This window comes from Entelurus aequoreus, linkage group LG06 (assembly GCF_033978785.1).
Source record: "Entelurus aequoreus isolate RoL-2023_Sb linkage group LG06, RoL_Eaeq_v1.1, whole genome shotgun sequence".
Taxonomy (NCBI): domain Eukaryota; kingdom Metazoa; phylum Chordata; class Actinopteri; order Syngnathiformes; family Syngnathidae; genus Entelurus; species Entelurus aequoreus.
Genome location: NC_084736.1, coordinates 70,960,620 through 70,988,547, shown reverse-complemented (window position 1 = coordinate 70,988,547; position 27,928 = coordinate 70,960,620). Strand labels below are relative to the sequence as shown.

General features: G+C 39.6%; 1 protein-coding gene across 6 annotated transcripts in view; it reads left to right on the top strand.

Annotated features, from left to right (window-relative positions):
- The window catches only part of sorbs3 (sorbin and SH3 domain containing 3), a 69,016-nt gene that overhangs the window by 38,934 nt on the left and 2,154 nt on the right, over positions 1-27,928 (top strand). For 3 of the 6 annotated variants that reach the window (XM_062051431.1, XM_062051427.1, XM_062051428.1), the window contains 18 exons: positions 1,987-2,163; positions 3,507-3,579; positions 3,709-3,815; positions 3,947-4,010; positions 4,289-4,327; positions 9,460-9,538; positions 11,572-11,680; positions 14,271-14,318; positions 14,439-14,552; positions 15,092-15,147; positions 17,840-17,910; positions 18,339-18,400; positions 19,285-19,331; positions 19,446-19,560; positions 19,629-19,754; positions 26,341-26,817; positions 26,913-26,998; positions 27,078-27,184. In XM_062051431.1, the coding sequence (XP_061907415.1) occupies positions 1,987-2,163; positions 3,507-3,579; positions 3,709-3,815; positions 3,947-4,010; positions 4,289-4,327; positions 9,460-9,538; positions 11,572-11,680; positions 14,271-14,318; positions 14,439-14,552; positions 15,092-15,147; positions 17,840-17,910; positions 18,339-18,400; positions 19,285-19,331; positions 19,446-19,560; positions 19,629-19,754; positions 26,341-26,817; positions 26,913-26,998; positions 27,078-27,184 (1,957 nt within the window). The remainder of the gene's footprint in view (positions 1-1,986; positions 2,164-3,506; positions 3,580-3,708; positions 3,816-3,946; positions 4,011-4,288; positions 4,328-9,459; positions 9,539-11,571; positions 11,681-14,270; positions 14,319-14,438; positions 14,553-15,091; positions 15,148-17,839; positions 17,911-18,338; positions 18,401-19,284; positions 19,332-19,445; positions 19,561-19,628; positions 19,755-26,340; positions 26,818-26,912; positions 26,999-27,077; positions 27,185-27,928) is intronic. The other 3 variants (XM_062051433.1, XM_062051429.1, XM_062051432.1) reach the window with 3 other exon arrangements.

The following is a 27,928-nucleotide window of genomic DNA, read 5'->3' as shown; positions in this document are numbered from 1 at the left end:
TGGGCAACATATTGAAGAAACATAATTTACTTCATAACGAAAACACAGGAGTATAACAATAGATAACACCACTGAGTTAAATGAGATGCAACATGAAGAGCTGTATCAAAAATGATTTCAACCTTTCTAAAGATAATACAGGTCATGTAATATTCTTGGTATGCGGCATTGAAGATTTACAGTACTAAAACATCAACCGCAATAACAAGTTTATTTCAAAATGGTGTATCATTGTCTTGTTAAAGACAAAACCATCCGTTAGAGCAGTGATTCTCATCTGGTGCGCGGGCTCCACCTAGTAGTACGCCAAAGATTTGACTCATTATTTAAGTACAGTGTTTTATTTTACCATATTCAAACACAGTCTTGTTACAGTGGCCAAACATATTAAAATATACTTTGTAAATAGTAATAACAGCAATAACTGTTTCCATGGAGAAGGCGCTAGCTGTTCCAAGTCGCGACCCGGGATGGACCACTCTCTGTGCATCAATTGGTGACACATGAAGAGGATCCCCTGCTGGCCTCCCATTGGACTGGACTCACACGTTATTAACCGTATCCACTCGGCGCACATCTGCGGGCCCTTCCAAGGTTTCCTGTTGTCCCATTGGGTTAAGTTTTTTTTCTTGTCCTGATGTGGGATCGGGCAGCACGGTGGAACAGGGGTTAGTGCATGTGCCTCACAATACGAAGGTCCTGAGTAGTCCTGAGTTCAATCCCAGGCTCGGGATCTTTCTGTGTGGAGTTTGCATGTTCTCCCCGTGACTGCATGGGTTCCCTCCGGGTACTCCGGCTTCCTCCCACCTCCAAAAACATGCACCTGGGGATAGGTTGATTGGCAACACTAAATTGGCCCTAGTGTGTGAATGTGAGTATGAATGTTGTCTGTCTATTTGTGTTGTCCCTGTGATGAAGTGGCGACTTGTCCAGGGTGTACACCGCCTTCCGCCCGAATGCAGCTGAGGTAGGCTCCAGCACCCCCCCGCGACCCCAAAATAGACAAGCGGTAGAAAATGGATGGATGGATGGATGTGGGATCAGAGCTGAGTATGTCGTTATGGTTTGTGCAGCCCTTTGAGGCATTTGTGATTAAGGGCTATATAATAAACCAGCATGAAGAGTACGCCAAGAGATCGTTCACTATGGCAGAAACATGCTGAGGCTTTCGTCCAGCAGTGGACTGACAACGGCTGATGATGATGAATAAACTTTGATTGATTGAAATAATGCCTTCTTTTAATGAATACTTAGGCCTACTCTGCTACTATGTTATAATGTCGGTCATTATGGTGGTACTTTGATAGCTAAATGTTTTCTGAGGTGGTACTTTAAAAAAAAAAAGTTCTCTCAGTGGCTCTCACTGGTGTGCCTAATGTTATGGCCAGTGGGTCTAAGAGTTATGGGGTCACTACAAAGCAGAGGAGCTTTCCCATGACCCCCGGCAACCACACATTGAGAGCAAAGCACCTGATTCAAATGTTCCAATCCAAAGAGTCAGACTGGCCATCACTAGGCGGCAGTAAAAAAAAAAAAAGTTCACCATGGAGACCGTAAGACGACAGCTAGCTTGTTGGACCAAGATTGACATCAATGACCCTTTGCCAACCCCTCTGGCCCCAGTTCTGCCCCTTGGCTGCAGAATGAGAGGCTGCCGGGTGAATAGGGAGTTAATGGGCTCATAATAGTCCTCTCCTGTTTTTGTGCCCCCCACTCTGCACCTGCAATGAGGCCTTATTGCACTTGTAGCGGAATTATATTTGATGATGAAGTGGGTGGAAGTCCGCCACTGGCTGGTCCTGCTTTAAATAAATTAGAGGCCTTTTCATTCAGCTCTTCTGCTATTGTCTGGGGAACAGTTGAGCTGTGAACATGTTCACATGACATCCCATGGGTGTTTATCCAGAGCTAACAGGAGGACACGGCAGGAGCAAAGTTCACTGATTGTTTGTCTTCATGCATATTTCTCATTTCCTTTATTTATAGCGACGTCTTGAAGCGGTTGGCTGTCCAAATGGCTTTTCCAGGGAGCCCGGGGGTCCTTCTGGTCAGCACATCCTAAATTCTCCAGATCTGACCCAAGAGGTGGTCATCTCCCCTGGACTGCCTACTCCTCCCCTGAGCCCCTTCCGCTCTGCCAGAGTTGCATCTGGAGAGTTTAAGGTATGTCCTGAAACGATACAGTTTGGACAAGTGCACCTTCATGTGGGCAAATAGTGCATAACAGTCTTTTTATTCCCTCACACTGGACTATTACACAGATCTGAACCAAAATGATTATTCACAAAGCTAATAATAATACATTTAGTAATATAATACATATAATGTATTGAGAGCTGAGAACACCCACAACAATAAACATTTAGTTAAATTAATTGGTCTCTGACCGTGAGATTTATTATCTTGGTAAAGGTAGGATTCTTGAATTGTATCTCATTAGACTGTACAAGGCTGATCTGTCGAGTGCGTGCCTGGGGCTATTTTTGGCCCGAAACACATTTTTTTAACGGCCTGTGGCACATTGTTAAAATGATTTTACATAAAAAAACATTAAAAAAGTGCTTTAAAAGAACAAACAGATTAAATGTAATGAGAACAAATTGCAATGTTGACTCTAATAACACAAGGCTACCATGCAGACTGTTTTTTTCTTTAAAAAATGTTCTCAATAATCATTTACCTATTCAAGGCTTCTATTACTAAACATTAGACTTAGACTTAGACAAACTTTAATGATCCACAAGGGAAATTGTTCAACACAGTAGCTCAGTTATATTCCACTTTGAAAGATTTTTTGGGGAATATATTGCATATCCTTTGTATTTGCCACATAAAAAATGTAGTTTTCATTGACCAAGGTGGCATTAAACAAAAAACATAAAAAAATTTAAAAAAATTACAATTGACGGATAAATCTGAAGATCTTTAGTGGGATTTAAAAAAACAACAACTAAAAACTAATTGCTCAAAAAATAATATTGAATCAAAATCAATGTTATGAATTATTGACATAGTCAAGGCTCCAACTACTTCACATTAAACATTCCACTTAAAATTTGTATTCTTTGTTTTTGCCATAAAATAACAGTTTTTTTTGTTTTGTTTTTTTTTAAAGAAATGAGCCGTGAAACATAAAACAAATAGTAAAAACTTAATATCGATAACGATAGTGCTGTAGTTGATCCAGAGATTTAAGCGTTTATAGTAAAATAAAATATCACTATATGACTTATTTTGAACACTTTTATGAGTGGGGTACCAATAATTTTAGTGGGATTTTTTTTAAATCATGAAAGTAAAAAGAAATGTGTATATATATATGACTTATTTTTACAATTTTTAAGACTGAGACTCTTTTGGGTCCCCAGGGCCCAACCTAAGGGAAGCCCTAAGAGTTAAAAAAAAAATATATATATATATTCAGTGGAAAAAGTTTGGACACTGCTGATCTACATTATTATAGAAACATTATGTTCTTACTAACATAATTTTGATTATATTTTAAGGCGTCAGAGGTCAATGGAAGTGGACTTACGTCTCCAAGTTTTGGATCATACTATGGCCCCTCACATCCACATGGTAAATGTGCTTTATTTGTGTGTCATTCGACTGCTAATACTTCTATGTTTTTTCAATCAACCCCCCAGGAGTTTTACCATAAGCGTCATTGAAGGTTGTATGACTAAAATAGTGATTGTTATCACTCAGGGGACCTCACCAATGGGATGAATTCACCCACAAGGGAGGAACGGCTCATCAAATTCTCAGGAATTGGCCCAGTGGATGAAACAGGGATGCCCATTGCCTCCAGATCAGTAAGAATAACAGTTACAAAAATTACATTCTTTTTTTCCTGTTTTTTTTTAATTGAATATCAGTGCTTTTAAACCTGCTCTAGCTCTCTAACACTCCCGCCTTTTCCACCTTCTCTCTTTTCTCATACCAGAGTGTAAACAAGCCCAGGGATTGGTACAAGAGCATGTTCAGACAAATTCACAAGAAGCCAGAGGGTATGATAGTGCCTCCTTGTCCTCCTCTCACACACACACACTCCCCCCTGCCAGAATTCCTCTCAATACAACAAAGATAATCCTTCAGACGTGTTATTGCAAATGGCTCAATAAGACATAATGAAATAGCTTGTGCTTTTTAGCCCTGAAGATAAAATTTGTAATGGTTTTCTATGGCCTCACCCAATCTGGCTTATCCACTACCACATGCAAGCCTCAAATTACATCTCTTTTCAAATAATTGTATTTGTGAACTGATGTTTGGTATTCTTTTTTAGACTGTGATTTGGAGGATTCAGAGAGCTGGACCACTAGACGTAAGTCTTTCTACTCCGGTAGTACCTTAATTTACGAGCTTAATAGATTCTGTGACGCTGCTCTTATCTCAAAACACTTGTGTCTCAAATCAACGTCTCCCTTTGAAAAGTGTTGAAATTGATTTAAGTGTTGCTTGAACCCCCCAAAACAGCCCAGTTTTAACATGTAACATGCCTTTTCAAAAGATAAACAAACTTTTAGATAACAACAACTGTAGTTTTATGATGTAATGTAATAATAATGTACATACAGCATTTACGTATCTCATAGAGTGAACTTTTACGGGATCGCCTTCCAGCTGTTTCTCCGTTAAACACACCGTCTGCAACTTTTGCATGTTTTCATGGAGAAATGTCCGCAATTTATTTATCATTTTAACATTCTTGGCTGGCGTTGTACTCACGCTGTTTCAGTATTCAGTATGGTGCAGACTTGCAGTGATACGCTTGTATTGCTTCGCTAAGTTAGCGACATGCTCAGTCATGCTTTTGATGATTTCTTTCTTTAATTGAATGAATATCATCCACTCCTTCACACTCACTTTCTTCCTTGCCATGCTTGGAAAAACAAAGTTGTGTCGATCTCTAGCTATAAGCAAATGCTAGAGGGCAAAAATATGTTTTGGTCGGATCTTACGGGGTTCACTTTTGACATTTGCTACGCCAACTAATGGCGGTGATGCTTGTAACTCTCGTTTTTGCTTGCAACTTAAAGCATAACAATTAGCACATCTTATCTCAAAACCTTCTGAAGTTGGGGCACTTATAAGTTGAGATTTCACTGTAATGATAAAGCTGACTTTTTCTTGACTGACAGGAATTAATGAATTCATGATTAATCAATTAACTTATTTCTTTAACAAGATGGGAGAGTCTTTGTCTGACTACACATGGCTTAATTTTCAATAACTGATATCAAGGTGTATTTCTCTTGAGCATTGATTCCCAACCACTGTGTGTCAACATTAGTGTGTCATCAGAAGTCATCAGGTGTACCTCTAGAAAGTATCTAATTTATTTTAATTAGGGATGTCCGATAATATCGGACTGCCGATATTATCGGCCGATAAATGCTTTAAACTGTAATATCGGAAATTATCGGTATCTGTTTCGAAATTATCGGTATCGGTTTCAAAAAGTAAAATTGATGACTTTTTAAAACGCCGCTGTGTACACGGACGTAGGGAGAGGTACTGAGCGCCAATTAACCTTAAAGGCACTTCCTTTGCGTGCCGGCCCAGTCGCATAATATCTGCGGCTTTTCACACACACAAGTGAATGCAAGTCATACTTGGTCAACAGCCATACAGGTCACACTGAGGTTGGCCGTATAAACAACTTTAACCACTGTTACAAATATGCGTCACACTGTGAACCCACACCAAACAAGAATGACAAACACATTTCGGGAGAACATCCGCACCGTAACACAACATAAACACAACAGAACAAATGCCCAGAACCCCTTGCAGCACTAACTCTTCCAGGAAGCTGCAATATACACCGCCCGCTACCCCCTACCCCTCCACTTCAACCCCGCCCCTCCAACCCCGCCCACCTCAACCTCCTCATGCTCTCTCAGGGAGAGCATGTCCCAAATTCCAAGCTGCTGTTTTGAGGCATGTTAAAAAAAATAATGCACTTTGTGACTTCAATAATAAATATGGCAGTGCCATGTTGGCATTTTTTTCCATAACTTGAGTTGATTTATTTTGGAAAACCTTGTTACATTGTTTAATGCATCCAGCGGGGCATCACAACAAAATTAGGCAAAATAATGTGTTAATTCCACGACTGTGTATATCGGTATCGGTTGATATCGGAATCGGTAATTAAGAGTTGGACAATATCGGAATATTGGATATTGGCAAAAAAGCCATTATCGGACATCTCTAATTTTAATCGGTCCAAAAATTATTATTTATTTACTTTTAAGTAATGTACTTTGTTCCGTTCATCTGGCTATGCGACAGGGACAACAATAGAATGTTTTTCTACTGTCAGGAGGTCTGTAAATAACGGGTTCACCTGCTGCCATTCATACATGTGAATAAGTCATTGCATGCCTGGTGCTTGTATAATGTAAAATATGTGCCATGGCTAAATAAAAGTTGTGAAACACTGCTTTAGACTACAAACCAGAATCGTGTATTAAGAGAGTATGGCCAACTTAGTTCCAGGCGATCTTCTTAATGATTGGTCAAAAGGCACTTATGTGACAACAGGGCTACGTTATCTACTATCGCACCCGCCGGCAAGACCGATCTGAAGCGAGACCAAGACAACCCGTCTGCCCTAGTTCTCCTCCATCGGTACCGCCCCAGTTCGTACCCAGCATCGCCCCTGAGCTTCTCCCCCAGGGCTCATGCCCCAGGTGGTCTAGGAGGGCCTGGGCAAAAAAATTTAATGTATTTAGGAGCTCAAAAGTGCTGAAAGATTCACAGTTGGCCTCCCAGTGAGGGCACACATTGTAAGTCACTGTTTTATGTTCTTATTTGAAATGTTTAGCAATAGTGCTACATGATAACGCTCCAAGGCTCTCTTGAAGACTGACATTAGTTGGAGCAAACGCATAAAGTGATCTATAAGTTGTTGTTTCACAGAGCACATATTAACGAACATTACCATTGCTATGCTTTTTGTGAAATCAATGCGCCCAGGAAAGAAGTTGCTTAGTGCTTAAAATGACCAAAATACAGTAAATATTACATGTTATCATTAATCTGCCTGTTACTACATTACATACATACTTACAGCATGTATATAAAACGGTGTTGGAGATTTTTGGATGCATTTTTAGAAGGATTTATAGGCGGAATAGATCGTATCTCCATTACCTGCATTGTTAGCGGCCTCTTACTAGCAGTTATTCACTCTTTAGAATGCACAGAAAAGGGAAAGATGTGTGTGTTCTTGTTTCACATAAGAATTGTGGATGATACCTGGAAAACACCATCTTTCTTTTTCCAAAAAATAAATAAAATGTGTCAGAGGCGCTTCCTTGTCAGCTTTTCAACGTGTAAAAATGCCCTGTTGTGCAGCATAGGGCTGCTCCATCTGCGAGAATTGAGGAAAGCGATGTAAAATCTTTCCACAACCCGGAAATAAGACAAATACGGGAAGTGAAGGTTTGCCTTCAACACTGGAGAGCCATCGATTACAGCGCCTTGTGCCACGTAAACACGACACAACGTCTACGTTTTGTGTTCAGGAGAGAACACACAGAAGCTAATGCAAATAATAACAGAAGAAATGAACAAATTAAAGAAATGGTTTGACAGAAGCAGACTAACTTCGAATCTCAGGAAAACTAAAATAAGGCAATTTGGTAGCAGCATAAGAGAAAGTCAAACACAAATACAAATAGGCGGACATTTTGGGCATTGTAATAGATGAGAAAATTAACTGGAAATCTAAAAAAAAAAATACAACATAAGGTGGCAAGAAATATGTCAATAATAAATAAAGCAAAAGATGTTCTGGACAAAAAATCCCTCCATATTCTCTACTGTTTGCCAGTGTTACCATATCTGAGTTATTGTGCAGAAATATGGAGAAATTACTACAAAAGTGCATTTATTCACTTACTATGTTACAAAAAAGACAGCTCAGTTTGAATAATACATAATGAGTGATACATACAGTGATTACAAATACATCGGAGGCAGCCACCACAGTTAACATACTTCACACAAAAGTCAAAATTTCTCTGTGATTGTTGGTCAAAAGCTACCGGTAATGAAGATTTTGGCGAATTGATGGTAATAAGTAATTTTTTTGGTTGTTCTGTGTATTTTTTTCCACTTTTATTGCACCGTGTGCATACTTGCCGACCTTGAGACCTCCGAATTCGGGAGATGGAGGGACGGGGTTGGGGGGGGAGGCTGTCTTTTTTCTAATCATTTTAGAACTTGCAAGTGTATTTCTTCTTCTTACTCGTCGTCGACATGCCTTCTTGTTGTGTGTGCAGTTGTGCACTGAGCTCCAAAAGCCGTAGATGTTATTGTAGCGTCCCGGAAGAGTTAGTGCTGCAAAGGACTCTGGGTATTTGTACTGTTGTGTTTATGTTGTGTTACGGTGCAGATGTTCTCCCGAAATGTGTTTGTCATTCTTGTTTGGTGTGGGTTCACAGTGTGGCGCATATTTGTAACAGTGTTAAAGTTGTTTATACGCTCACCGTCAGTGTGACATGTATGGCTGTTGATCAAGTATGCCTTGCATTTACTTACGTGTGTGTGTGTGTGTGCTTGAAATTAACGTTATCATTAAGCCAGTCAAAAGATCATACAACGTGTCAGCATTTCTTGGGACCATTGTTAAACCCGTCCAACGCTGCATTATTATGTGACTGGGCCGGCACGCTGTTTATATGGAGGAAAAGCGGACGCCTGGACAGCATGCTGCTGATAAGGGGTGAAGGTTTCAGGTGAGAGAGGACGCTAAAGTCATTGCCTTTAAGGCACGCCCCCAATATTGTTGTCCGGGTGGAAATCGGGAGAAATTCGGGAGAATGGTTGCCCCGGGAGATTTTCGGGAGGGGCACTGAAATTCGGGAGTCTCCCGGGAAAATCGGGAGGGTTGGCAAGTATGGTCGTGTGCCTGTTAGGGTGCCTGCTGGTCACTAAACACTGCAGAAATGTAGCGGCAAAGTACTCAAATCCGGTCGCAAAATTATACTTTCACTAAATAAAAGCACATTTTATTGTAAGTTTATGAGCTGGAGTATGTTTAGAACTATATATAGATGTATTATTTTGGTTTATTTCGTCAGAAAAACTCACGTCAAAATGACATCTGGGCACAGCCGCACACGTCCTTGGTAGCTGTCATGGCGCCTGTTTTTTAGTTGGCCATATTTTTCAAACGAGCAAAGCTAAATTCCGTTTTGTTTGAAACTAAATATTTGTTAAATACTTTACTTCCTACAGTAAGTCAAGTGACAGAGTTCTGGGTGTGCCGAAAACTCTACTAAATGTGCTCCTGAAAATCAGTTTTTCGTGAAGCAAAGTACAGCCACATTGAGGCTACGTAGGCCTTCTGTGGATTAGTCGATTATTATGCCAATCCCTACTTTCCACCCCAGTTAACATTGTTGTTTTTAATCCCACCCTAACTATCATATTGACCTACAGGCCTGTCTGCTAACACAGAGGATGAAGACGCGGACAAGCACCTCTTCAAGCTAACGCCACATGGAGCCTTGCCAGACTGGTGAGCTGACTCCCAATGTAACACGCAGCTCAGCATATGAGCTAGGGCTGCACGAGTAATCCACATCAAATCAATATTGAGCTTTTAATTAGTGCAATAACCAAACCGTAGGAATGGTGGTGGACTGAGCAGATAGTCAATAAGTCCATTAATCGAACAATAAATGAAAATGAAGTCGAAATACTTTGCCGGCATCAATACATTTCTATGTCTGTTTATTTTCTTAGTCTCTCACTGCAAACAGGGAGAAAAAGGTCTCACTACGTGCACTACGTTTATTTAACAGTAGAATTAACTAAAGGCAGTGTGCCCTCTTTTCAGTCATTCACAATCTTTGTTTCGGTGGGCGGAGAGCTGGACCGCTGGCTTATACACCTCCCTACTTGCTAGTAGAAGTTAACACACACAGGAAGCACGGACAGAGAGCCTTGCTGCTCACGACTCGCTGGTGAGAAGTTCTGCAAAGTAACAAAAATTAAGAAAAAACATATGACAACAAAGCTAAATGTCCCATTATGGTAATATTTCAGCTTCATCCCGAATGGGCAATATGAGCCCATCAACACGGATGAATGAACGAAAATGATGGAAACAAAAAAAAAAAAAAAAAAAAAAAAAGGACAACCCAACCTAGTTTTTCTAACTGGGAAAAAAATGTTTTAAATATTTATTCTAGTTACATTTCAGAAATGAGTCCATTTTATTCTATGTTTTCTTATTTAGGATAACTAGAAGTTTTTTACCTTCCAATTATAGTACAGTAATGAAAAATAAAATGTTAAATTGTGTCTTGCATTCTTATTATATAATATGATTACATTACATTATAAACACTGTCTATTTTTATTTCTTCAGTTGAAGACAAAAAGCTCTGAGTCGGTCTGCATAAAGCCAAATATATTTGAAAGTAAATGACAAAAATACTGTATGGTGATTGACAGTCTAGGGCAGTGGTTCTTAACCTTGTTGGAGGTACCGAACCCCACCAGTTTCATATGCGCATTCACCAAACCCTTCTTTAGTGAAAAATAAAATGTTTTTTTTTTTTTCAAATTCAAGACAAAGTTATATGTTTTTGGTAACACTTTAGTATGGGGAACATATTCTAAGTAACAAAGAGTACTTAATAATGACTAGTTAAGAGCCAATATGTTACTAATTTGCATGTTAATAAGCAACTAATTAATAGTGAATATGTTCCCCATACTAAAGTGTTAACATGTTTTTTTTACTGGTGCACAAAATGAACCGTGCATGAACATCACCTTGTTCAAACAACAAAACCAACACAGTGCATAAACTCACAACAAATTACACACCTGCAAATCAGCCGATAGGGAGAAGTTTGTATTTTCACGATGAGTCGGGTGTGTTTTGACCTCCGCCAAACCCCTGAGGCCGACTCACTGAACCCCTAGGGTTCGATCGAACCCAGGTTAAGAACCACTGGTCTAAAAGTAACATGTCTTCCTTCAGTCTTTACTTTCACAGTTTTTTGCATTAATATGTATAAACATAAAAATCACAAATCGAATGGCAATCACAATTTTAGAGAGAAAAATAACAAATAGTGCGGCTCTATCATGAACATTATGTGCATCACATTTCCAGTGTTGAGACAATGTGAATTGCATTTTGTAGCTAAAAAAATTCTATATCTATACGTTCCTGTTTCTTCTTCTGTGACCAAACAATTATTAGTTTTAAGGTATTTGACAATATATCTGCAAAAAAGTAAAGATGTGGTCATGGTTATGTGACATCGAGAGATGACCTCCTATTGTTATTCCTATACAACTCATGGCATCGAAGGTGCATATTTGCATGCATTATTTGGCTATAAAGCTATTAGACAGCCACTTAAACACAAATCTGTACCAGGAGTAGCAGGGGGGAACATGTGGGACGGACATGTTGGGATTTGTTGTTACAAGCGCTTACAATAAGGCAATGATTAAGTTGCTGCCCATGGTGTGTGTGTGTGTGTGTGTGTGTGTGTGTGTGTGTGTGTTCACTGGGGTGTTATGTTTCAGGAGCCAGGATGTCAGCGAGCTGTCAGACCCAGGAAAGCAGCAACGTAAACCTAAGAGCATATTCGACTTCGAGCCCGGAAAAGAGGTCTCCTCTGTAGGCCTCAAGCAGGTAAGACTTCTAAAATCCCAGTATGCGTTGTTATTGCTTTAACCTTCTTTATCCTAACAGTTTTAATAAGACAACTACCGTTTATCTATAAGCTGTATTTAAAAGAAACACCTAGATGCTCCTGCTATCATATATGATCTTTGCATTTACCTTGGTGTTTACTGAGTGTTGCTAGATTGTCTTGTGTACAAGGAGAGTGTGTTGTTTACACACTGTTCCAAATTTGGTGCAGAAAAAGCCTTGTGTTTGTAATCATGAGCAAATAGAATCTTTGTCTCCACCCCCTCCACTGAAGCTGAGGTGTCTTGTGATCTGTATTATGGTGTTAACCTTTTGTGGAACAGCAGGCCTTTACCTCTTGACAACATAGAGTGGCCCCTGAGCATGAAGACAAACTGAGCTCTGAGTGTGTCAGGTGCTCCACATGGACATTATGGTGTGGATGCTGGTGTGTGAATAGCGTGAGGATGAGTCCCATCTGATGAGGAAGACCTACACAACAACTTTTCACAAAAAAATTACAATTTCTTTTTACTCTTAAAAGTGGGAACAGAAAACAGTGGATACGACTTTCTTGTTAAATTTGGACAAAATAATATGTTTTGAGGAATCATGTTAACACTTTTTGATTTCAATATAGCAAATTAACACAAATCACATGTTCTAATACCGGTATTACAATTTGGCCTTTTAATATGACTTTACTACACTATCAAAACAGGGTTGTGATGCCATAGAACCAGACATTATTTTATTATTATAATATTAGCGTATCATTTTTTTCTGGCGTTCCAGCAAGTTTTTATGCGGGATGGCCTTCTTGACGAAACCATGGCCATAGGAATCAAGCCTACTGTATGTCCTCTGCTTTGAAAGGCTGGAGTGTGTACCATTACACCACCAGGAATTATATTGGCATAAAAATAATTTTAAAAAAGTACATGATGTAATTTAGTTGTAAGTACATGATGTAATTTAGTTGTTATTTTACAGCAGTGAACTTGAAGACACATGGTCTGACAAGATAACTAAATCCTAAAATAATGGTCCAACTAATTTTTGTTAAACATATATGAAGTTGGCTACTTTGATATTTTTACAGGTCCCGACTGAAGTCAATCAGTATTACCGGGTACCGAGTCACGTAAAATCAAACGGTGCTGTATTTCCATACCTTTGTTGCATGTGACGTCACATCTGGTTGCAGACTCAAGCACTTGGCCAGGGAAACAAGCCTTTAAGCACTCATAACGGAATCAGCCAGACTGCGTCTAGGTAATGTTACAATTTTCCGCACCAACAAAGCAAGAACAGACGCTGAAAAGTACAGTCAGTCTCCACTTTTCGAAATACACTACCTCGATGGTATTTACATTGGATTTGCCATAGACATGCTACCAATTAGCGTTTGTGATTTATGGCGATTTAAACACCTCCAAATTTGGTAATTAAAACTTCCAACAAAGATACACGTTTGAATCCTCAGGTAGTTTGTAATAAGTACAATACTTACAGTTTAAACACTTTGTACGACTCAACAAAAGAAAAAAATGGCACATTAAGCCTAATGGCAAAGACTACTTCCCGGTTAAGACATTGTAGTTTTTACACTACTGCCATCTAACATCTTTGAATTGCTACTGCATGCAAAGTTTACTGTAATACAGTACAGTACAGTACTTGCAAATGAGACACAGAAGTGTAGGACAACAACCTAAATACTGGCATCACAGCTCAGTGTAAAATGTTTTAAAAAAAAATATATATATGTATATAATTTAAAAAAAACTACATTTAATAACACATTTGCATACCCAAACGTCCAGAAAATTGGTACTATTGAGTACTGGTATGATTGTGGTATCGATTCCTAGTTACCAGGAATTCATAGATTCACATGTGAACGGTATCGATCTGTAAAAGCATGGCTATCTTTTGAATACTATAATAAAACAAGGTTGTAGGCGTCGGGTTTTAACTTGTCCTGAAACTACAGTGTGCAAACTTCTGTGGTGAGAGACAGGCTTTTTGTGGCTCTAAACAAGATTTAGTTTGTGGCCCCATTTCAGTCCTTAATATTACTCTGGTTGAATTTTACAAGTTACTAATCAAATGGAGGTGCAGCGGTTAGTGATGTTGCCTCGCAACAAAAAGATCCTGGGTTCGATCCACAGGCTCGAGCTCTTTCTGTGTGGAGTTTGCATGTTCCCCCGTGACTGCGTGGGTTCCCTCCGGGTACTCCGGCTTTCTCCCACCTCCAAAGACATGCACCTGGGGATAGGTTGATTGGCAATACTAAATTGGCCCGAGAGTGTGAATGTTGCCTGTCTATCTGTGTTGGCCTAAATGGAAGCCTCCAAGGTTCCAAATGTCATTGAAAGTATAAACAGAGCACATTTAAACAGACTTGCATGTGATCTGATTGTTTGCCCCCCCCCCCCAGCCCCCCCCCCCCCCCCCAGCCCCCCCCCCCCCCCCCCCAGTGGTTGTGGACCGGATTGTTAAAAGCATCCTAAACACTAATCAATATGTTTTAGTGCATTATGTCACAAACACACTTTGGATTAATTGAGTATTTTTGTCTTCATAGAACCCGGTGTCCCCACAAACACAGCCCGAGAAGTCCCCATCTGTTGAGGTGAGCAATGTCGATGGCCCTTCTTCACTCCTTGTTCAGAATGTCAAAATCCGGGAGACTGGATGAGTTTCTTCCTTCTTAATTTTGCCATTCTAAACTGACGTCATCACCCGGGCTCAGGCCAGTCTGGTCTCAGAGCTGAGTCGGTTTGAGGCCGAGTTGGACTCGGATATCCAAGGCCTGGAGACGAGACTTTCCCAGAAGAAGCGGCCGCAGCGTCAAGGCTGGGGTGAGGTACTGAGCCCCCCCGCCCCCCACTCCCCTGAACCTCGAACCTTTCACTCTCTCAGTTGCCCCCCAGATCACAGCCACCCCTTCCAGTCAAGACTTTATGAACCCCTCACTGCTTGCTATACCTTTGACTGTGTTTGCTGTGTGGTCTGAACCCGATGAAGGCTACAGAATCACCTGCCTGCCTTGCATGTTGATTCATGTGTTCAATCATCTGCCTGCAAACCCTCACACATCTACCATGCCTGCCACACTTTAAAAGCCTTACCTAAAGCACCTGTATCCACATTATTTGGATATGATCCTGCCAATGTGCTGAGCCCTTGCACTTCCTGTTGTTGAACCTACCCTAAATTCACAAAAGAGTGATCAGATCATGAGTATGCTTGTTTGTGGACCAATGAGCGCAGGAGGATGTCCAACTCCTCTGGGAGTGGTCAGCACCACCACTTTCTTGTTAAGAGAGAGAGAATTCCTGCAAACTGGGAGACAGTGGAGGCTGCAGGGTGCAAACGTTTGATAACAGTTCTCTCTGTTTTCAGGAGGCCAGGACCAGGGACACCGCTACCGCTGCAAAGACAGGAACCACAAAATACAGGTCTGTGACCACATGACAACACTTAAGGGGTTCAACATATCATTGCTTTTCGCAGAACCCAATTAACTTTCTTAAATTTAAAGATTCTTATTAAATGTTAAACAAAAAAAAATATTTGCTACTGTATGAGATGTTATTTATATTTTCTTTCAACCTTTTTATGAAGGTAAAGCATTTACTTGGATGAAGCTTATAAAATATTTGTATTTGTTCTTATCGATTATGCATGTGAACCACAGTGGATCCGTAAACTATTCAGAGCGCTTCTCTTTTTCCACATTTTGTTCTCCCAAAGATGCATCAACAAAGTATTGATCAAAGGTTATGAATACTTCTGTACATGTGATTTTTAGTTTTTTATTTGTAATAAATTTGCAAAAGTTAAAAAAAAACAAAAAAACTTTTCACATTGCCATTATAGGGTATCGTGTGTAGAATTCCAAGGACAAAAATGAATTAATTCCCTTTTGGAATAAAGCTGTAACATAATAAAATGTGGAAAAAGTGAAGCGCTGTGAAATACTTTCTGGATGGACTGTAAAGTAGCAAACGAAGAAAAACACCAGGATTACACCACAACCATGTAATGCAAAGTTTTTCCATTGCCACTTTACTGTTAGATATTTAAAAGTTGAACTTTAAAAAGTTTAAGCACAGTATTTATTACTTGAGACAGCATTCCACATTTCTTACCGTCCGTGTAACGCATTCTTGGAAGATTCTGGCTGTTGTTTGCTGAGTCGGGTTCACAGGGAATTGACCTTTTAAGGGCTTGGTGTGTTGAGGGGCATTATTTAAAGAAGCTGTTGCTGAGGATGTGTGGAATTACAAGATAAAGTGACAAAAAGTGCTCTGTTTTTACTGCATGCTGTCACACTGACTTGTTTAACTGTGAGCTGCAGCTGCAAACACGAAGCAGATGGGACTTGTTTGTGCAGAGCCGTTTAAAAAATACTTTATCCATCAAACATCACCTTTAAAGTAGCATTCCAAAAGGGCAAACGACTATAGGGCCTAGTATACGAAAGGTTTATTAAACTTAAAAGTACACGCAAAGCTGATCTAATGACCTTGTGCGCCGAGGATTGCGTCTCTTCAATGAACAAAAAAAGGAGCGCAATCCATTTAGTGTGTCTGTCATTGTTAAAATGCAATATATATGCTGATTATCAGAACGGCCACAACACTGGGAGGAGAAAATTTAACCATATATTTTGCACACGCAGTGTGACTTATCAAGACTAAAACTGTACTGCGGGCAGTGTTTTGGGTCTTTAGATAGCACGTGTAGAATGTGCGTGCAAACTGGCAATTGCGCCGAAACAGCTGTGAAGAAGGAGACGATTGTGCTTCAGCTCCGTCCTACAGATGCTTGTCAACATATATTAATTGTCATAAATAAAAGTATTAAACATTTTGTCTATTCAGCAATATCATTTTCTAATTTTAAAGATGCTGGATGACTTAATGGACTTATTAAAACAAATTCAATTAATGTGTTTTGGTGTCTGCCGGCGTTTTTTAAAAATGTTATATAATGTTAGTTTTTTTGTATTCATGAAAAACTTCTGGTAAAATACAACAATTTCCCTTGATGATCAATAAAGTTTGTCAAAGTCTAATTTCCTTGCGTCTCGAACATTCAAGTGCACACTCGCAATTAAAGATTAAAGTACCAATGATTGTCACACACACACTAGATGTGGTGAAATTTGTCCTCTGCATTTGTCCCATCCCCTTGGGGAGCAGTGGGCAGCAGCGGCGCCGCGCCCGGGAATCATTTTGGTGATTTAACCCCCAACTCCAACCCTTTGTTGCTGAGTGCCAAGCAGGGAGGTTATGGGTCCCATTTTTATAGTCTTTGGTATGACTCGGCTGGGATTTGAACTCCAACCTACCGATAGTGCCAGCGTGTCCCAGAGGCACTGTTGGACTGCTTCTAAAATGCCCAGAAAAAGTGGTACATGTTTTAGTTGTCTGCTGCATGTTTCAAAACAACGCAGGTAGGAGAATGATAACATGAAAGAGCAGTAAATTAGTGTTTCTATGGTGATGCAAATTAACCCCTCTTTGTCCCCGCCCCTCTATACTGTGAAAATATATATCTTGAAGGCGAGGATTACTAAAAGCTGTTTTTTTCCAAATATAAACGTCATAGCACATCTCACTGCAAGTTGCATGTCACTGTAACTGTGGTGCACAGCATTGGACATATTGGGTTAGTGGTTGATTTAGGAAGGTTTAAATTCATGTTTTATTGAGGATAAAATGTTTACTTTGCGCTAAAAAATGTCCCATGAATTTCCTTTTAGTACAAAACATGACGCAAATCAGATTCATGTTTGATTAAAAAAGTAAAAATGGTTTTACATAAATAAAAAAAGTGAGAATTTTTTTTGTGATGGGGCGAGTCTCAAATCCTAATTCTGCTTAGGTCCCAGTTTACCCCGGGGCCCTGCATAAGACATGTACGTGCAGAGATCGCCTATACAATCAATTCTAATCGAGTCATGATCGTAAAATGTGAACAATTTTTTCTAGCACCCCTATGAATTAGGCAAATAAATAAATAGGCGGTCAACATTAAAACGACATGTCAACTAAAAAATTGTTTGCTGACTAATTTTCATGGTCTATAGTGCACACAAAAGTGCTGTAAATTAATATCTACTGTCTATTATTTGTATTTCAGCAACTCATCAGCACCAAAGCAACCCATCCATCACTCTGTTGGCCCCTCACCAGCCTTCACTCGTACATTTGGTAAACAATGTTCTTCTCTCATGTAATGTTTTTTGATGCTTGTCCATCAAGGTCTTGCTATTTAAAACAAATGTGGTTCTATAACTACAAGCCTGTACACTTTTACTGAACCACCCTAATTGTCATGATACTCTTTCATTGCCTCTTTTGTCTGCTGCTCAGACTTTTCAGAGAGTTTCACTTTAAAAAAAAAAAAAGAAAAAGAGTTGCTGAACAGTATATGGGTGTGGTAGAAACCTAGCAAAAGAGGAAGTAGAGCCTTGTTTGAGATTAGCTGTATCCTTTTGTTTTCCTGTTTTAGATATAAGAGAGCAGCCTAATCCCATAGTTTCAGTATGTTCATGATGCAGCTTACTTTTTCATGACAATGCAAAACAGGAATAAAAGAAGCTGCACTAATCCTGCTGTATGATCATTTTGCTCCACAGAAGATCGACTTTCTGCTGCAAATGATACAATGGAGCGTTCGCCTAAGAAAGAAGAGAAGAAGGTGCATTTTTATCATTATTACATTAAGTTATATCTAGAGATGTCCGATAATGGCTTTTTTGCCGGTATCCGATATTCCGATATTGTCCAACTCTTAATTACCGATTCCGATATCAACCGATACCGATATATACCGTCGTGGAATTAACACATTATTATGCCTAATTTTGTTGTGATGCCCCGCTGGATGCATTAAACAATGTAACAAGGTTTTCCAAAATAAATCAACTCAAGTTATGGAAAAAAATGCCAACATGGCACTGCCATATTTATTATTGAAGTCACAAAGTGCATTAATTTTTTTAACATGCCTCAAAACAGTAGCTTGGAATTTGGGACATGCTCTCCCTGAGAGAGCATGAGGAGGTTGATTGTAGCGTCCCGGAAGAGTTAGTGCTGCAAGGGGTCCTGGGTATTTGTTCTGTTGTGTTTATGTTGTGTTACGGTGCGGATGTTCTCCCGAAATGTGTTTGTCATTCTTGTTTGGTGTGGGTTCACAGTGTGGCACATATTTGTAACAGTGTTAAAGTTGTTTATACGTCACCCTCAGTGTGTATGGCTGTTTACCAAGTATGATTGCATTCTCTTGTGTGTGTGAAACGCCGTAGATATTATGTGATTGGGCCGGCACGCAAAGGCAGTGCCTTTAAGGCTTATTGTCGCTCTGTACTTCTCCCTACGTCCGTGTACACAGCGGCGTTTTTAAAAGTCATGAATTTTACTTTTTGAAACCGATACCGATAATTTTGAAACCGATACCGATAATTTCCGATATTACATTTTAAAGCATTTATCGGCCGATAATATCGGCAGTCCGATATTATCGGACGTCACTAGTTATATCATATTGTATTCATATCTGAGCTTTTGTCATTTGTTTTTCAGATGAAAGCAGCACGGGCCAAATTTAATTTCCAGGCTCAGTCACAAAAGTAAGTAATCGGATTTAATAACAAAGCACACAAACTGGTAGGTGACAGTTTTAGATAGCAGTAAATGGGTTGTGTGACCTAATGGGATTCCACTTGTGTTTATTTGTCACACAGGGAGCTCACACTGCATAGAGGCGACATTGTTTACATTCACAGACAAGTCGACGCCAATTGGTTTGAAGGAGAACATCACGGCAGAGCGGGCATCTTCCCCACCACCTATGTGGAGGTGAAAGCCACAACTCTGAGTCTTATTGCTCGTTCTGTTGTGATTGTTGGGCGCCTTTCTCTTTCCAGGTTCTTCCGCCGTCGGAGAAGCCAACACCTATAAAGACCCCCAATGTACAGGTGCTAGACTATGGCGAAGCAGTGGCGTTGTATACTTTCAATGCCGACCTTCCAGTTGAACTTTCTTTTCGGAAAGTAAGTACATGTGTCGTGAATATGTCTACATTAAAGTAGACAACACCTCGAGAGTGTTTGGATCATTAGAGGGTGCACGCCTGGCAACCAAGCTACAGTATTTAACCCATTTGGATGTTTTAGCCTTTTATTGCTTTTAGAAATCAAATCATGATCAATGTAATTTAGCTTTTTTGACAAGAACTTAGTGGAGAGAAAGCTCCTTACATGTCAAATTGAAAATAGATTTTACAAAGTGGTATTCGAAATATAATAGAGATGTCCTGATCCCATGATCGGGGCAGATATTTGCCTTTTTTAACTAATCAGCGATTGGCTGATGAGCTGTCGAAGCCCAGCTGATCTTTGTGGTGACTGTGTCGCAGTGTTTACATGGCTAAAGATTGTACTCACGTGAAAGATTCCTTCAAAAGGGATGCAGGCTAAGAAAGACACAATTACATTTCAGGATTCTTTGTTACACGCATGCACAAGTTTCATGAACTCCAGAAGGGTGTGCGAAGCCGCTTCTAAGATAGTAATCCTCCCCACCATGGCGGAAAATTAACTAAGTTTATTACAAATAACATTATCACTGGAGGACTAGAAGAGAAGGAGTGGTTAAGCATGCCACACACACACACACACACGCACACACACACACACACACACACACACACACACACACACACACACACACACACACACACACACACACACACACACACACACACACACACACACACACACATCAAGCAGGACCACAAAAGATGCTTCAGTGTAAAGTCGGTGATCGATCCAGATGTCGATACCTACTGTAGTATAGTATTACTATATAAATAATATTAAGTTAATCTGATCACTATTTTTCTTTTTTGTTTGTTTTTATTAATACAAAATCCTATTTTTGTTAGTTTTTTTGTTTTTTACAAACCCAGGGAGTAAGTCTCTGGATGCAGGAAGACTTTGAGGGCAAAACCCAAATGATTTCAATAGGAGCCAATAGAGGTTTTTGCGTTTGTTTAGTTATTGTGCACTAGCCACTTTATTTTGTTAAAACATTTCTGTGTAACATTCAGTACCACAAATTTAACACATTATCTGATTTACAACAATACTAGCACATTCTAAATTTTATAAGATAAGCTTTATAAAATATGTTCTTGTATTTTTCGTACTACAATCATTTTATTTTCTCAAAAATCGAACGTGCGCCTTATAACTTTTCATTTTTTGCAATTTTTTTTCATTTACCGTATTTTCCGCACTATAAGGCGCACCGGATTATAAGGCGCACCTTTAATGAATGGCCTATTTTAAAACTTTGTTCATATATAAGGCGCACCGCATTATAAGGCGCATAGAATAGACGCTACAATAGAGGCTGGAGTTACGTTATGCATCCCGTAGTTGCGAGACCTGTTGTGGCTCAATATTGGTCCATATATAAAGCGCACTGGATTATAAGGTGCACTGTCAGCTTTTGAGAAAATTGGAGGTTTTTAGGTGCGCTTTATAATGCGGAAAATACGGTATTTATTTATTTCAGGCAATGACATAAAAAAGTACAAAGTTGACAACACATAATAATATAAATTAATATAGTGCAAAAGGTAATGTATAGTATGTAATGCAACTTGGTGCGCCTGCTGTGCGTATTATTTCTGGTTGTGCTTACTCACCTCAAGGCAATTTTAATTGGTACATGGTGTAATGATAAGTGCATGTGACATATGAGTATACATATGACATATGTATCTCATAAGAGATACATGTGGACTGCGGGTTGAAGCCTATTCATTAAATGATGCTAGCAAGTACCGGTATAAGTTTGATGTTTCATTGAGAATATAGAACATTACACACGTCGCTCAAAAACCTGACACAATGTTTTAGAGCGACTTTGGTAAGCTACAAAGCCGCACTGCTTGATGGATGTGTGTGTAAAGACCCTAAAATGACACATATTGGGGGACGTACTATCTGGCGTTTTGTTTTTCAATATTATGCAAAACCAACTTTTCTTACCTATTGGTACCTGCTGATGTATATTTTGGATCTGCATAAGTTCGGAAAATGTGCACTCGCGCGCCATTGTAGCCCTTGGGTAGTAGTCAACAAGCTCCTTCATTTTTTCTATCCTCTTGTTGTGGGAATTAATCCTCCACTGTTGCCATTTCTTATATAAAGTAGTGTACAGTTCTAACTTATATCTGCTAGTAGACTCGCTACAGAGGCACTAAAAACTACCAGTACAACAAAGATTATGGGGAGAAGACGCTGTCAAAGTGGAGGCACGTAAATAAGACAGCCCACAAAACGGCGCACCATGAAGAGACGGTCAGAAAGCGGCTTGAAGATGGTCTGCAAAACATAATCTATGCAACATTTTGATCGAATAATCATCATTAAATTGTTATGTAAACCACAAGGAAGTGTTGTAAATGTTGAAAAAAATCATAATATGACCCCTTTAATGCATTTTAAAATCCGGTGCGCCTTTTGTATGAAAACAAACCCGCTCATCGACAGTGCGCCTTATAATCTGGTGCAACCTACGGTTCGAAAAGTACGGTACTTGTTTAAAACATTTTCAGTTCTATAATCTATTGTCAAGATATCGGATTAGTACACAAAATCCAATCGGCTCTGAGGCCAGCAAAACTGATTGGATGGGAGGCCAAAAATGTTGATGAGGACATCCCTAAAATATGGAATGTAAAAAAAAAAAAGTGTATCAAAATTCACCCCCTTTTATAGTGACTGACTTAATTTGGCAGAGATTCAGCTCATGGATGCCTGCAATGTCACAGTTAGTAAAATGGAGATCGCCTGAGTACAGTTAATGTGTGTCATGTGATTGTAATACAAAAGCACTTCTTAGCACAAATTTGTTTTCACTTTTACATGAAAGGAGCTTGTCCAAAAAGCCACATTACATTTTCATTCATTTTCATTTCATTTATGTATTTATTTCAGGCAATGACATAAAAAAGTACAAAGTTGACAACACATAATAATATAAATTAATATAGTGCAAGAGGTAATGTATAGTACGTAATGCATGATTGTCCAGTTTGCCTGAAATTGACCATGTCTTAATTTACAAAAGAAATAAACAACTGAAATATCCAAGGGGGTAAATACATTTGCAGGGCACTGTAAATGTCGTAACACAAGTGGCAATTGGTAAGGATCTGGATAATACAGCACTTTATTATTACAGTTTGAGTTATTAACTTATTACAGCATTAAATAGATAAATGGGCCACTTCCCCATAATCACAATGGTGCATAATAAAAAAAATGCATTACTTTGGACCCCACCAAGGACCTGACCTTCTAAGATTCTAAAATAACACGCGCTAAATTGTGTGTTCAAACTAGGGCTGCAACTAACGATTAATTTCATAATCGATTAATCTGTCAATTATTACTTCGATTAATCGATTAATAATCGGATAAAAGAGACAAACTAAATTTCTATCCTTTCTAGTATTTTATTGGGAAAAAAACAGCATACTGGCACCATGCTTATTTTGATTATTGTTTCTCAGCTGTTTGTACATGTTGCAGTTTATAAATAAAGGTTTATAAAAAAAAAAACAATTAAAATAAAAAATATTTGCCTCTTCGCATGCGCATAGCATAGATCCAACGAATCAATGACTAAATTAATCGCCAACTATTTTTATAACCGATTTTAATCGATTTAATCGATTAGTTGTTGCAGCCCTAGTTCAAACTATAAAATTGTGTGTTCTATTAGCGGGCGTGTTGCGTGTGATCTACTAAGACTGCATGCGTAAGTGATAACAAATGCAAAAATGGTACAGACAGCTTTATTTAAATGATGATTTTCCGTGTATTACTGTCTGTCACCATGGACACACTCCATGGTGCCAAACTGCTCCAAACTGTGGTGCTTCATTATGTTGTGGGACATGCAACACCCAACTATAATCTGTACCACCTTTGCTGGGCAATAGAGAAGCATATTTTGTACAATAGAACCTATTTTTAACCCGACAAAGGTGCGCTCTGTCATGGTGCGCTGGAATAATCCAGATGTAAGAAAGTTCATGTTGCAAGAAGTAAATATATACATAAAGTAAAATATATCCCCAGTGAAAAAAAAATCCTGCAACATGTATTTTATTTGTACCTACGACAAAATGTAATCTATTTAAAAAATACCATGAAAAATTGGAGCCAGCAGACACCAAAATGATTACAATTGATACATTTTGGTGTCTACTTGCTCCATTTTTTGTCTTCATTTCTAAGTACTCAATAAAAATAGCACCCAGACCATACTGGCCAACCTTGAGACCTCCGATACCGGGAGGTGGGGGGTCGGGGGGCGTGGTTGGGGGCGGGAGGCGTGGTTAAGGGCGTGGTTAAGAGGGGAGTATATTTACAGCTAGAATTCACCAACTCAAGTATTTCATATATATATATATATATATATATATATATATATATATATATATATATATATATATATATATATAATGTATAAAATACTTGACTTTCAGTGAATTCTAGCTATATATATATATATATATATATATTTATTTTATTATATATATAATACATTTTGCGAGGCGGCCCATAATACTGGGCTGTGAACGGTGCTGCGCTGCCGCCGCCATGTACTTCGCTCTCCGTTCATGAATGAATATATCATTTCGGCCACCATGTTCAATGGAGAAGTCTGTTCTACAAAATATACAGGCAACATACCCCTTCCCCTTCGAACTGTCCTGGATGAACTGAAATTCTTGTTTCCATTCGTTTTGGAACTTGCAAGCGTATTTCTTCATCTTGCTCGTCGACGGCGTCGCCATGTCTGTAACTTCCTCGTTCTTCTGCTTCGTCTCCTTGTTGTGTGCGCGGTTGTGCACTCTACTCTCTAAAAGCCGTAGATGTTATGACGTCATTGGGCAGGCAAGCTGTTTATATTGTGGGAAAGCGGACGTGAGAACAGGCTGTCCCCACTCAGGTCCGCATTGAGCTGGAGGGGGCGTGGCCTTCAGCTCCTGCTGAATACCGGGCGTTTGTCGGGAGAAAATTTCTGCCGGGAGGTTATCGGGAGAGGCGCTGAATATTGGGAGTCTCCCGGTTAAACCGGGAGGGTTGGCAAGTATGACCCAGACTGAGTCACCAACATGTGTGATTCTTTGTTGGGCACGCGATTTGATACGATCGGGTGACATGCGGGCAAACTAACAAGTTTGTTAAAAGCAGGGTTGGCCGTTATATAACCAAGACAGTATACAAAAACCAGGACAACATTTTTTGACACAATTTTTGTCAAAAAAACAAATGATACGAAAAGTATAGTGTACAAAAACCAAAGTACCACTCAATATGCTGTTGTAGGTATGGCAACATGTGGCTACACAAGTGAATTATGTACCTTCTGCCATCACGTGGAAGAGCATTTACTTGTACTGCCTGTCACTACATATTGCTGGCCTAGATTGATAAAAAAAAGATACATCAGTTGTAATAACTAAATAATACTATTGTGTTTTGTTATGTTCTGTTAGTTTTGGACTCCATTTGTTCCTGTTTTTGTGCACCCTTGTTTGTTTTAGTTACCATGGTTACTTATTATTTCCACCTGTCTCTGATTAGTGTTCGCCCGCTCACCTGCTTCCCGAGCACTAATCAGAGGCATTATTTAAGCTTGCCTTTGCCAGTCAGTCGGCCTGGCGTCGTTATTTGCTTCATGCAACCTGTCTTCGTCAGTTTTAATTGCCTCCTAGCCAATGCTAAGTGGTAGCCTTGTCCATGTGTTATTTCTGGTCCATAGTCTATGCTAAGTATTTGCTTTAGCTTCGAGTGCGATCAGGCACGTTGTTCTGTCGGCTCGTTTTCTGTTTTTTGTAATACTTTGATATTTTGAGGAATAAGTCATGTTCCAACCTGCACGCCATTTTCCGAAGTGGTCCGCCTACATTTCGGGAGAACGAACCCCGCTGTAAGCTGCGAAAACCCCGTCGTGACAACTATTATGACCAGTTTAGTGAAATTGGGTAAATTCTTAGGGCAAACCTGATGATGTCTCATGACACAACCGCTGTAAATCACTGCTGCATCAGGCATCATTAAATGAAATCATTCAGGAGGCGACCACTGCCTCGTGATCTTTTGAAGAAAAAAAACAAACTTCAAAAAGGTTTCACAAGCCTCATAATGTCTTAACATGAGCTCTGTAAAAAGTTTATTTTCTCATTGTTTTGTTGTATTAACAACAGCTTTCATCCGGACTGCTGTTGGATTAGATGGTTTTAATTAGGGCCACACATATTTTTAGATTTATCTGTCTGCCAAATCAGATCTGAAATTAGATTTAATTCTTCACATAACATCTGCAAATTCTGCTTTGGTTCTTGTGTCAATGAAGATATTGAGACTGTTTAAATGAGCACGACTTTTCATTGCATTGACAATGAAATTGTGCTTCTTTCCCCCAAACATTTGGATGTAATTTAGCCTTCATTGTATTGGTGTTAACTTATATAATGTGAACTTTGTCTGTGAATCATAATGACTGAAGAATGTTTAATAATTAACTTTCCTTCATTGTGTTCCTTAGGGGGAAGTAATAAGTATAACCAGATGTGTGGATGACAAATGGCTGGAGGGGAGGATCTCAGGGACCAACCGGAGTGGCATCTTCCCCGCCAGCTACGTGCAGGTCAACAAGATGCCCCGCACCAAATACACCACGGATGACTACTCACCAGGCCAATTGTCTCCTCTGTCCCCTGGACCGCAGAGTCCAGGACGTCCGCTCCACTCGCCTTGTCTGCAGTCACCACTGTCCCCTTCCAGTCCCACACAAACTCACTCCCCCCTGAAGTCATCTTCACCTCTACCTTATGGTGCTGCTTCACAGCCACGCTCTCCTGCGTTGTGCAAAGAAACAGCCAATCGATGGTCTCCCGGTTCCTCCAAACCTTCTTCCCCTGCCAATCACAACTGTGCGTCACCTTCTGCTCAGTCACCAGCTTCTGCACGAAGCACAGGAGAGCCAACAGTAAACACTTCCAGATTTAATGATCTCTCACAGGTCAAACTCACTGCATGCTCACACCTGCTGGCTTGCCATGCTTTTTGATTTATTTGTCATGGTGCCTAACAGGAGATATTCATTCTTCTTTCTAGGGCGCTCTGTCCAATCCTCATCCCAACTCACTCCCACCTGCACAGGTGCCAAATGCTGACGGTTCCGCTGTGGTGCAACGACAACCGTAATGCCACGTTTGAGCTAGACCTAAGAAAGGTGTTGAATCTGTGGTGAGTTTGTGATTTCCATTCCTGTCATTTCAGGTACAAAGCAGTGTACAACTACAAACCCCAGAATGCTGATGAGTTGGAGCTCAGAGAAGGCGACATTGTACAAGTGATGGAGAAATGTGATGATGGCTGGTTTGTAGGTAAGAAACAGACTCATTTCTTAATCCTCAGAAAAAGCAAACTACTTCCGTATACAGTGCTACCTTGGTTTTCGTATGCCCCACTTTGCTTTTCATTTGGTTACGGACAAAAATATTTGCCATATTTTTTTCGGCAGTTTTAAAGCCCGAACAAAGAATCTCCCTCGTTTGTTGACTCAGTCTATTACTGTCTGTTTTGTTGTCGGTCTGGAACCCTAGGATGCAGAGACAGCAAGCAAAGTGAAGGTAAAAATGTATTCAATGACAAAATCCAGATGCATTAGGGAAGTGCACAAAAATACCCACAAAGGAAGCGCAGGGAAAATTATGCAGCACAACAAGAAATAAAGCAAAAAGCACAAGGAAAGCTATGCATGTCCTGATTGCCAACAGGTGAGGGAGACAGCGCACAGACTGGAGAAGTGGTGGCAAAAAGAGACAAACAAGAAGTGCAAACAGATCTAAGTGGGCTGGACAGGAAGCAATACAAAACACAGGAACATAAATAAACAAAGTCCATACCTGACAAGTCATGACAAGAGTTTCTTATGGAGTATAACTGCAAAATAACCCACTGTGGGGCCAAAGAAAGTTGCAAAATTCCAGCACTTTGATAAAGAAGGTAAGAAACACTATTGAAATCAAGGATAGGATAGAATATACTTTATTTATCCCACTATGGGAACATGATGTGGTTGCAGTGCAGATACCAAAAGTCCACAAAGAGTAAGGTCCAAAATCACA